This window comes from Anser cygnoides, chromosome 24 (genome assembly GCF_040182565.1).
Source record: "Anser cygnoides isolate HZ-2024a breed goose chromosome 24, Taihu_goose_T2T_genome, whole genome shotgun sequence".
Taxonomy (NCBI): Eukaryota; Metazoa; Chordata; class Aves; order Anseriformes; family Anatidae; genus Anser; species Anser cygnoides.
Window position 1 is genome coordinate 4,755,784 of NC_089896.1, and position 10,828 is coordinate 4,766,611.

A 10,828-nucleotide genomic window follows, 5' to 3' on the forward strand; every position below is an offset into this window, starting at 1 on the left:
TTCAACTCAGCAGTTTTTATTTATATAACACAAGTTCTTACTTTGCCATGGCTTTCACACGGCTGCCTCCATTCAGTACATAAACTATATACTGCGTAAGGATACAGAAAGTTCAGTAAAATGTCAACTTTTGAGTATAAATTGTTAGTCTTCTGATTGCAAGAGAAGCATATATCAGCATTCTGCCAGAAAAACAAAAACACTATGCCAAGTAACACAATGGCTGAGTCGAGAATAGTACTAATTAAAACCAGCATCAAGCAGCAAGTTGCTGACAATAACATTAAAAACCATTTTTCCTGTAATTTACAAATATGCAAAGTATCAGGTTACTTAAAATTAAGAAGCATTTTGCTTACTAACATGAAACATTACTAATTTGTAATGTATCATAATTAACCAGGTATACAGGTTTCTGTGTCCCTGTGGTTTTTATGGCACATGGTGCCAGTTTGGGTAGGTCACTCCTTAGACAGAGGGAAGAACAGTAATAGATAAAACCATTCCTCAGGAGTTCTCAGCAATAGCTGTATTCCACTCTCCCCTTCATAATTTGCCACTCAACAACCTTGGTTTAACCACAAGATGGACATTAAAAAAACAAAACAAAACACAGATACAATGTGTATCAACAAATCAACTGCTTCTGGCCTGCAGTGCAAGAAACTGCTTTGCACTCTAAGCACAATGAAATTCCAGGACCAGAACCAATTACTACAGCAATTGTTTTTGCATATTTAAAATCTGTTACAGTATCTACAGTAAAAAAAAAACAAAACATCTTACAGAGTAACAGGGAACGAAAGGGGAACAGTCTTACCAAGTAAGTCTCATTCTACATTTCTGGATGCCATTACAGTTTGACAAAGCTTAAGGGGACAGGAAAATAGTGAGAAGGAAGATGAAGCAACAGCTTTACAGAGAATATTAAGGAATCCTCAGGAACAGTATTGGCAGCAGTCCAGACGTGACTACAGCTGTTTTACTGAATGCTCAAAACTATTGCTGTCTCAAGACAAAAGGCACAGTATCATAAATCCTCTTTGTCAGTGTTACACAGAGAAAAGCCAAAGACAGGATACCAGGCAAGGTCAATGTTTTAGAGCAGCATCAACAGCGTGGTCAGCCACACATTTTGACTAATGCCTTTTCCAGCAAATGCCAAACACAACTCACATGCAGCTTTGGAGCAGTGTCAGGTGTTTCATCCTGAGAAAGGAAGGATTATATTCCTAGCTCCTCTTATTTCTGGGAGCTGAGCAGCTTGCTGAGCACTTGTGGTACAGACCATAGAATTACCTTGTCTCAGGAAGGTAAGCTTAAGTGGGAGGGCCATGGAAAGTATCATTAAAGAATTGCACCAATAAAGCCAAATTAAAGTCAGCTAAACCTAGCTTCATACTAGATTTATAACCCAACATTTTCTACAGATCTGCAAGTACAGTTTAGTAAAGATGCTCAGTAAAGGGCTAGGAACAGCCTTGACAATGCATTTCAGTTTTCACATAAAGCCTCACTCCACTACAGAGTGTAGTATCCCCTCATCTTTCACAGGCCCCACAAAGTCCTCCCTCTGCACGCCTGATCATACACTGAGCCATCTCAAAACTTGAGCTACTGGGAGGAGTAAAGCCATGCTCAGTTCTGAACTGCAGGAATTTAGGGTGTACCTGACTCACCATGTAACCCCCAGGGGAAAAACCCTGCTCCGAAACAGCAGCCTCTCCTCCTGCCCAGTACCCAGACTCTCTTCAGCATCATCTGGGGAGGACAGGACCACAGACTGCTCTCACACCTTTAAGGGGCACACTGTCATGACTACACCAGAAATCACTGTGAGCATACCACATCTGGTATCCAGCCTCCAGCTGGAGCCTAGGACTTCCAAGGAACAAGGAGGAGCCCTCAAAAGGCATCTATGGCAGCTACAGGGTGCAAACACTGCCCTGCAAGCTTGGCATGCCAGCTGCCCTTGGCATCTGCCTCATATACCTGGATTCTGAGACTTGTACGTTAGTATCTCTGCAGCTAGCCTTTGGGGATCCAAAAGTAGAGGGAAACGGCTCATCACAGCATCAACTAAATGGGGATGAAATATGCCACACAGCTTGACGTGCACGTTGGCCCTCTCCTCTACAAACTGGTCAGACACCCACTGGCAGGAGTCCCCGTATGCTGGCCCCGGGGCTCTCTGCACTGACCGAGGATCTTGCACACTGGCAGATCTCACCTGAGGAGGAGGCATCTGGTATGGTTCAGACCAGTACTCACGAGAATGAGACGGAGGGGCGTTATACTCATTGGGCAGGCTGTACTGCCCTGCATTAGTTGGGTGTACGGGTACTCCATAGCCTGAGAAAGAGTGAGGTGGTCCTGAGTGAGATATCTCAGGGTTGTACTGCAAGAAGCTAGCACCAGAGGCAGAAGATTTATGGGAACCATGCTTATAAGGGACCAGACCATTTTGCTCTAAGCTGGAAGAGTGTGGGTAGACAGATCTCTGCCTACCGCAGGTGCAGACTGCCACCTGCTCAGCATGGGAGTGATCACAGTGACTGGTAGATCTGTAAGGCCACATGTCAGACATTTGGTTCTCCAGAGACCCAATGCCTGAGTCAAGATGCTCCTGAGAGATATAAGGCAGAGAGTCCATGTGAGGATGCTGGTACCTTTCAGAGGACCTATGGCTCCCACTGGTAGGAGGAACACTGCCTGACACACAGCCTTTGACCTGAAGTGGAACATCACCGGGCTTTGTTTTATGGGTCAAGCTTTTCCTCTCTGCAGAGACCTTCTGCAAAGAGCTTTTATCACTCTCTGCCTGGGAACTTCTTTTGCCCTTTTTCTCCTCCTTGACAGCACTGGTACTTCTGGTAGGAGACAGCCTTGCATTGGCTCGGAGTTCATCAGCTAACGAGCGCTGGGGTTGATTGATCCTTTCAGGGTGGTAGAATTTACACTTAATTCCGTAAGTGCATTTCTTCCCTGCAAGGAAAAGGCATAGCATGGAATGACAGCTGAATTTTACTACACACACAAATTATACTTGTACAGACACTGGTCTTCATGTTTAGAAGGCAGCTCTTACCGTAAGGGCACTGCTGCTTCTTGTGTTCTGGCACCACAGGTTTCTTTCTCAGAAAGTTATCCAGGCTGGGACCATGTCGTCCTAGGGGATCATCTGGAGGCATAAACCTAGGAAAAATAAATCTCAGTCAGGAGCAGTTCACTTTCTTGGGTCAAGATTTCTTTTTTTGTAGAAATCTTCCATTTCACTGGATATTAAGAGCTATGTGAGCCCTAAAAATCTCTCATTTCACTGCAGAGACAACTCCAGTCACCTGCTAACCTCTGGCAAGAAGCACTTCTCTGCACAGAAGAGGCTTTGTGCTCTGCTGCTGACCAGAAGCAGTACTTGTAGCTGGGCCTGCTAATGATTGTGCTGTGAGGAAATCAAGCCCTTGAGCTTTCCCAGGAAGTCCTCTAGAGCACAGCTCCTAGCTGCAAACCACAAACAGCTCTGAAAGACTACTCCAATTCTTCACACCTTTGTACCTCACCACAGTTGGGTAGGAGTTCTTCCTGTCACTCCTCCTTCTACAAAAACATCTCTGTGGGACTGTTGTTTTCATTCTGCAGCCCCATTTTGCTCTTTTCGTGTCTCACTTGTTACTGCTTCATAAAAACAAGTTGCATGCTCACATTTTTAAAGCAAAGGAAGATTGGGAACATACTTGTCATTTACAAAGGAATACATCAGCAGACGCTCCTCGATGAATTTCTTCCACTCAGGACGCTCATTCTGCAGGTCCCGATAAGTATCGTTGGAAACCACAATGCCATCAGACTCATGTGCCAGTTTCACAATGAACCGATCATCATAACAGACAATACGCTTGCCTCCAACCCGCCTGGAAGGAGTGAAGACCAGAATTTTCTTCTTTTCAAGGTCACGGAGAATGTACTGGTCTAGAACAAACACAACAGTGAACACACTTACACAAATGTGCACAGCCCAAAGGCCCTCCCACAGATAAAGAAAATACATGAAAATTAATTTAATCTCTCTGCAACCCAGCCTGTACTCTCATCTTTTTTCGTACCAGCTGTTAGGTTCGTCAGAGGTGGATTCCCAGACCCAGTGCCTATGTGGCACCTGAGAACACTCAGGAACTAGAGGCCACTGGAATACAGTGAGTCCCATCCACCTAATCCTTTGCATACATTGAACTATTGATTTGCATTTACGATTGGCAGGCTAGTATCTTTTATAGTGCCACACCACATGCATAGTAAGTTCCTTTTGAGTCAATTCACTCAGAAATCTCTGCTGTTCATAAGTTCAGAGTAAACTCCCCTCAATTTGAAAAAAATGACCACACTGTCAAGGTTTTACTTTTTGCCTGTAGAAACTGTACAGTCTACAGTGTTGTGTCAAACACGTTAGTCAAATATATAGCATGAAGGTGTGTCTCTGAAAGGAGAATAATTCAATAATTATGAAAGAAGTTAAGCTGAGTAGTATTACATTCTTTGTTCTCTGAATTATTCCAGCTGATCCAAGCAAGAACTTGCTTAGGGGAGAATTTAATGACTTTAAATCTCGCTGGTCAGCACTGCTTATTGGATCTCCTGCTACTCAGATCTTCCATTCATAAGTTAATTACTAACTAGCCAGAACTTTGCAAGCTCATTAAGCAACAGAGCAGTAAGCCTGAAAAGCTGCTTTTGGTTTTCGTATTTCCACACCTGTTATAAGCACATCTGGTCGTGGCTGCTCCTTCCTCCAAGACGGCACAAAGACTGTGATATCCTTGTGGCCCCTGTCCCAGAACCACTGCACAGCCAGCAGGATACCTCTGCAGGAGAACACTTCTTTATTCCCATGGCTGCATTAAAGAAAAAAATGAGGATTTCAATATTCAGGTTAGTACAGCTTAGTCAGGAAACACTAAACAAATGGATCCAGCAATTCAGACAACCTTAAATGAGTGTCAGAGTAGCAGACTCAGTATTTGTTGCTTATCTCAAATAGCAGCACCAAGATCTTCATTTTCACTATTGCTTTTAGCACCTCAGTATATGAATAAATAGCCAAATCCTCAATGGGAGAGGCAAAGCAGCAGTAATTCAGTAATTGCTTCTTTGAAGCAGAGCCTTTTGCTTTAATTCTAGACCCTAGATCTTTATTTTTAGCCCTGAGCACAATGTGATCTTGAACTTCCTTTGTCCTTTTCTGCTAGCTACTGCCAGTGGCCAACCTCTGCCATGGCAAACAGCACCTTCACAAGGCGCTTTGCTTATGTTATTCTGCACCTCAAGGACATCAGCACCAAGGCAAGATGTTTCATTACATTATGGCCCAAAGAGTCAGCTATAAACATGCTATTTCCATGAAACAGCAATGCTTCCCTTAACATAATCAGTGCCAAATGTCGTTAACAGCACTTGGCAGCTAAGGAACAAAGTTTGACAACAGCGTCAGAAACTACCTACCAATATAAAAAACTGCTGCTTCATTATTCATTCATATCAGTAAGTTTCCAGAACTTCGAAGAGGAAACTACCAGTCCTGTTCTATGAGTGCCAGTATTTACAGTGTTATCAGCTCTTCTGTTGATAATGGTTCTGGCAGCCTTTCAATATCTCTGTTACAGCCTGATTTGTCATTCTGGGGATCTGAGAGGCTGCATTTTGGGATGACACTCTGACATGGGTTGTGCTGAAGATAACTGGTCTCACAGTTCAGAAAGATTTTCCCTATCTGGGCACTACTCCTTCCTCAAATCTTATTCTATCTACACTTGAATGACGTTTCCAATCCCAACACCATTTATCCTGCCAGCGAACAGATGTCAGCCTTGTGTGGAAGGTGACGCTGCCTGATCTCAGTGGCCACCTGCGTGAGCAGCTGGGGAGCCAGCAGCAGAAGAGCCTCTATGCAACACAAGATGTAACAACAAGTTAGGGGCATTGGTGGCAACTGTTCGTAAGCCTTCCCTTCTGTAAGTGAAATTTCTTGCATAGTATTAAACAGGACAGATGCTTAGTTATGCCTCTGGATGTTTACACAGACTTCCAGTATTCAAAGACTCATTACAAACAGGGCCCATAGCTCTGGGGCATGGCAGGATCAGTGCTGAAGACTAAATCCTAGACAAGCACGTGCTATTACAGAGGTCCATCAACTCCATGACTGCCCAGTGCAGTATGTAGAGCAAAGCAGCAAGCACACTACAATCAGATATTGTCTGAATGCACATAGAGAGCCTCAAGGGAAATGTTTCAAGTGCAGAAGGGGAGAGGGAGGGAAAGATGAACGTAAGTACTAGGGGAAAAGTTAAAACAGCATCATGTAGCAGAGTAAAGCAGGGTGTACATAGGCTTACGGCAGAGAAACTGTCCTATAATCAGAGGAGACACTGCCCTCAAATGTGGAAACTTAACAGCCAGCAGGTTACACTTACCCCTAAAGGGCACAAGTGAAACCAATCAACTGTAAAAGAAAAGCTGAAGCACAGCTATGTGAAACGGCTGAAGCATCTTCACACAATGTCAGCAAGGGAAAGACCACAGGGGACATCACCAGTAGTTCCTACCCCATACAACAAAGCACTACTGCTGAGCTCCACTCATGCCCAGCTCTCAAGAACACATCAACATCACTGGTTTTCAAAGGTGTTTAGCCTGTACTAGTTTGCTGACAAATTTGCATTTAAACTCTCCCACTTTCTGAAATGTCAAACCTCTTATGTCATCATGAAAAATACTTAAGACCAGTACATATCAAAGGCAATGGAAACAAAAGACACTAGACACACAACGCTATGCATTTGGATAAAAAGAGGGCTGTTATCCTATTAATGGATTAAAAACATGCAAGTATCTCCCAGGCCTATGAACATACACTGTTGCTTCTTTGCTTTCAAGACAAAGGAATTATGGATCTAATATATTATTTTCCAACTGTCATCACGTTGTGCTGTATTATATTCCAGCAAATACACAAGGCTTCTTAAATATAACCCAGATTTGTTTTGCATATGCGAAAAGCCACTTCCTAGGTGAATAAGTTTAGTGTTTTCCCCCACCCACCTCTACAGCAGCCAAAGCCAGCAGTTTGTTTTCTAGAGGGCTTGGGAAGCCAAACCCAACCAACACTGCATGCTCTACTTCCAAAACCCAGCAAGATGCCTTTTTCAGGGACAAACTTCCTTATAAACTACTAACAGCTTACATCCCAGAGGCATTGAGAAGTGCTGTTACTGCTAGTACGACTGTGCCATTAGAAAAAAATTTGCTTCTTCTCCTGTCCTCACCCTTCTCTGAAGCTATTAAGAAAATTGAAAAGTTTTTTGAAGAGTTTTACCAAAAGAATTATTCTAGAAGAGCTAGGCATTCAACAACAGAACTAACACCTACTGAAAAGTGTTCAGTGTCTCCTTAAGAATCCCAAGTTACAGAAAGGCTGACATTAACAATCGGAAAACAGATTATCTAGAGCTGTTCCAATATCAGATTGTTTTTCTATAAGTTAACTGATTATAATAAAAAAATCTCTGCTTATTTCTTATTTATTGAGTCCCTGCTACCGCTCTAGAGTCTACAGAAGGTAACTAATTGGGCTGATCTGATTTGGCAGCAGCCAAGAAAAAATTCCCTTAGAAGGAAGTAAAAGCTAATTTCCACTATGATTTGCATATGTTTGTCAAGAGCTGTTCAGGGAGGCCGCTGTACACACTGCAAATGAATCAGCAGGGAACATCACACACCATCAATACAGGAAGTTTCAGAATGGAATTCCCCTTCTAGCAAATTGCTTAAAAAAGCCAGACTATGTTTCTCATGTCAAACTGTCCTATCGCCGCTGTTATTACCGCCCGGCCTGCCCTGAGTCACATTTGCTGTAATCTCTCCTGCGCTTTATGGGGTAACACTCATGGGTAAGAGCCTCCTCATTCAATAAATGAAACCATTTCTGTTGTTTAAGCCAAACTACTTAACCAAGGTAAACATCACCACAAGAATCATACTTATCAGCCCACATCTCTCAATAGGCCTTTTTTCTCAATTGACCACGCAGCTGCTGAGGTCAGTACTTTCCTGAAGACTCCGAAGTCAAATGTTTCACTCCCTGGCCCCAGCCTACTGTCACCAGAACACACGGGGACTCACAGGATCTGTCAGCTGGTCACACAGACCGTCTCCTATCTTTTCTCAGTTCTATTTTGAGAACTGTCAGCCATGGCTGACAGGCTTAGGGAAAACCACACCTGCAATCAAGTCTCTGTTCAGCACTTTCACCTTACAAAAGGTCTCTGGAGTACACAACTGCTCTACGCACCCATTTTTAATAAGTAAGCACGTGCACGCAAACATACAAGACCTATAAAACTAAAGCAGTGAAAAAGCCCGTTTTAACTGCAGAACCCAACTTCAAAACCTGGTACAAAAAGTAAACGGAACCCAGAACCCATCTGTGCACTGGGGGAAAGTTCAACATCAGGAGCTGGGGTGGTGGCAGATAACTGTCACTGACGGGAAACCAAAAGCCAAGGTGAAAGGAGAATCAACATGGACAAACCAATAACTAACCAGCACAAGGACTCCAGGTGCTCAATAAATATTAGGGTTTTTGTATCCCCAAATTACTGTTCCAACCCAAGGGGCTCCATAGGCGTTCTTTGTTTGTAGTGCCTGACAGAACCTCTCTACCAACACCAGAATGCCAGAGACACCAAGGATGAGTCGCAGCACTGCCCTGATGTCAGTGTCACCAGTGGCAGAATTGCCCATTCCGGACATTTTTGCCAGATTGTCCCTTTGCAGACTCCTGCATTCTCTCTACTTTATAGAAATCCAATGAAAATACAAGACTGCCAATTTGGAGACTGGCCTTCAGCGCAGGAGACGGCTCCATATTACAAAGCCTTCTCTAATTAACCTGTACTTATTTATTGAGCAACTTCCTGCTAGAGAAACTTATATAAAGCCATTAGGTAAGAGGACAATGTATCTTCAGTTATTCTCCTCAGCAGCTAGAATACAGAAGGGAGCTTCTGTTTCCCCATGAGGTAACTAACATCTGTTGTCAGAATGGGCACCCTCTGACCACTGCTAAGTGCTGGCAGAGACCAGCAGGACAGACTGCATCTGCAAACGTGACATTCATCCTCCAGAGAGAACTACACACGCTAGTGAGGTATCTCGGAAAATATTACCAGCCAAAACCAAAACATCCAGTTGTAGTTTTTGTGAAAAACCCTGAGTTTTATCGGACTCTAAGCTCATAGATCTTGGCACACCTCACAGCTAGAGGGTCATAGAAAATCACCACCTTACAGGTCACTTTAGGACAGCATTGAGGACAAGCAGCATGGATTTGTACCCACTATTGTCCCCACTTCAAAACCCCAAACACACCTCATTGCCACATTGCTTCCATCAATAACAATGGGCTTCAGGTTATCACTCTCCTTCTCCTCTGGAGGCGGCACAGGTGCAGGGGTCTTGTTGGCAGCTCCTCCCCGAGGGACCAGAGGAGCCTCCTTGGTCTCCTGCGGGGCCTCCACAGGGTCCCGCTCGGCCGGGCCATGCTTCACCAGCTCCCCGAGGACGGTGTTGGTGTCGGCATTGAGGCCAAGCTTCTGGAGGACAACGTAGATCTCCTCCGAGGAGTAGCCCAGCTTGCGGAAGAAGTCCACCTTCAGCTGCATCTCCAGACTGTCGGGGGGCTCCTGCGTGGGGCTCCCCGCTGCCTCGGGAGGCTCGGCGCCCAGCATGGCGGGCTGGCCTCCCTCCTCACGGCTCACAGCCCGGGCGGGCAGCGGGACGCCCAGGCTGAGGTACCCGCTCTCATACGGATCTCTGGAGCTCATCCTCTCATCCAGCCGAGAGCCCTGCTGTCTGCCCACCGGGAACGCCTCACGCCGGCCGGGGCAGCCCAGCAGGGAGGAGACGCTGCCTGCGCTCATGCTTGCCCTCGGCTGCCTCCCGGCCTCCGCTCACCCCCGGGACCTGCGGGACAACAACGGCGGCGTTAGAGGATCCCGGCGGCCCTCGCCACGGCCTCCTCCTCCCCCCCCCATCCCGGGCCTCCGTCCGGGGCCGCCTCCCCGAGGCCCCGAGCACCCGGCCCGGCCTCCCCGCGTGCCCTTCCTCAGCCCCGGCCCTTCTCCCCTTACCGGCCTCCCCCCCTCGGGCCTCCGCAGCGTCTCCATAAGGCCGGAGCGGGACCGGGCGGCGGCCGCCGCCGCTGCCTGCTGCTTTATACCGGGGCTCCGGGAGCGCTGCGCCAACGCGGAAGGGCAGAGCGGGCCGGGGCGGAGCGGAGGCCGCTTCCCGGTCCGCCCCGCGCCCCGCCCGGCCGCGGCCCCGGGGAGAGGCCGGGAGGCGGCGGGGCCAGGCCCGGCCCGGGCGTGCGGCCTCCCCTGGGGCCTCGCCAGCGGCCCCGCCGAGCCCCCGGGCCCCGCCGCCTGGTGGGGGAGGCCCGGCCCTGTCCCCGCCGCTGTGCCCCGGCCCCTCCTGTTCCCTTTGGTCTCCTTCCAGCCCCCGCCGAGTGCCTCCTCGCGGGATGAACCCCGGTGGATGTAGAGACAGGTCCTTTTCTGCAAACACCTGGTTTTTATGCAAATCGTGTTGCAATAAAGGCAGATTTGCCCCGACAAGTGCGCTCGTTAGGTAAATTCATTCATCTTCTTCCTGGTCTGCTTGCGGAGACAGCCTTTACTCTCGATTTTGCGATCTGCTGCACTTTCACCTGGCTGATTCGGGGTTGCGAGTGGAGCGGGAGACCCGGCAAAACCCCGAGTTAGCACACGCGGGTAAA

The 10,828-nt window shown here is 46.9% G+C and overlaps 1 protein-coding gene across 1 annotated transcript; it reads right to left on the reverse strand.

The window, feature by feature from the left end:
• Positions 1-10,342, reverse strand: ZC3H12A (zinc finger CCCH-type containing 12A). Its single transcript, XM_048073271.2, has 6 exons — positions 10,185-10,342; positions 9,424-10,017; positions 4,750-4,889; positions 3,735-3,969; positions 3,089-3,195; positions 1-2,985 (listed from the first exon to the last, which is right to left on the reverse strand). The coding sequence occupies exons 2-6, from the start codon at positions 9,972-9,974 to the stop codon at positions 1,985-1,987; spliced, it is 2,034 nt and encodes a 677-aa protein (XP_047929228.2). The 5' UTR covers positions 9,975-10,017; positions 10,185-10,342; the 3' UTR covers positions 1-1,984.
• Positions 10,343-10,828: the final 486 nt, after the last annotated feature.

Coding starts and splice junctions, on each gene's coding strand:
- ZC3H12A (XM_048073271.2), bottom strand. CDS start 9,974: ATGAGCGCAGGCAGCGTCTCCTCCCTGCTGGGCTGCCCCGGCCGGCGT. Junction 3,970..4,749: donor ACCAGATGTGCTTATAACAG/GTGTGGAAATAC, acceptor TGTTTGTTCTAG/ACCAGTACATTCTCCGTGAC. Junction 3,196..3,734: donor TATTCCTTTGTAAATGACAA/GTATGTTCCCAA, acceptor TATTTTTCCTAG/GTTTATGCCTCCAGATGATC.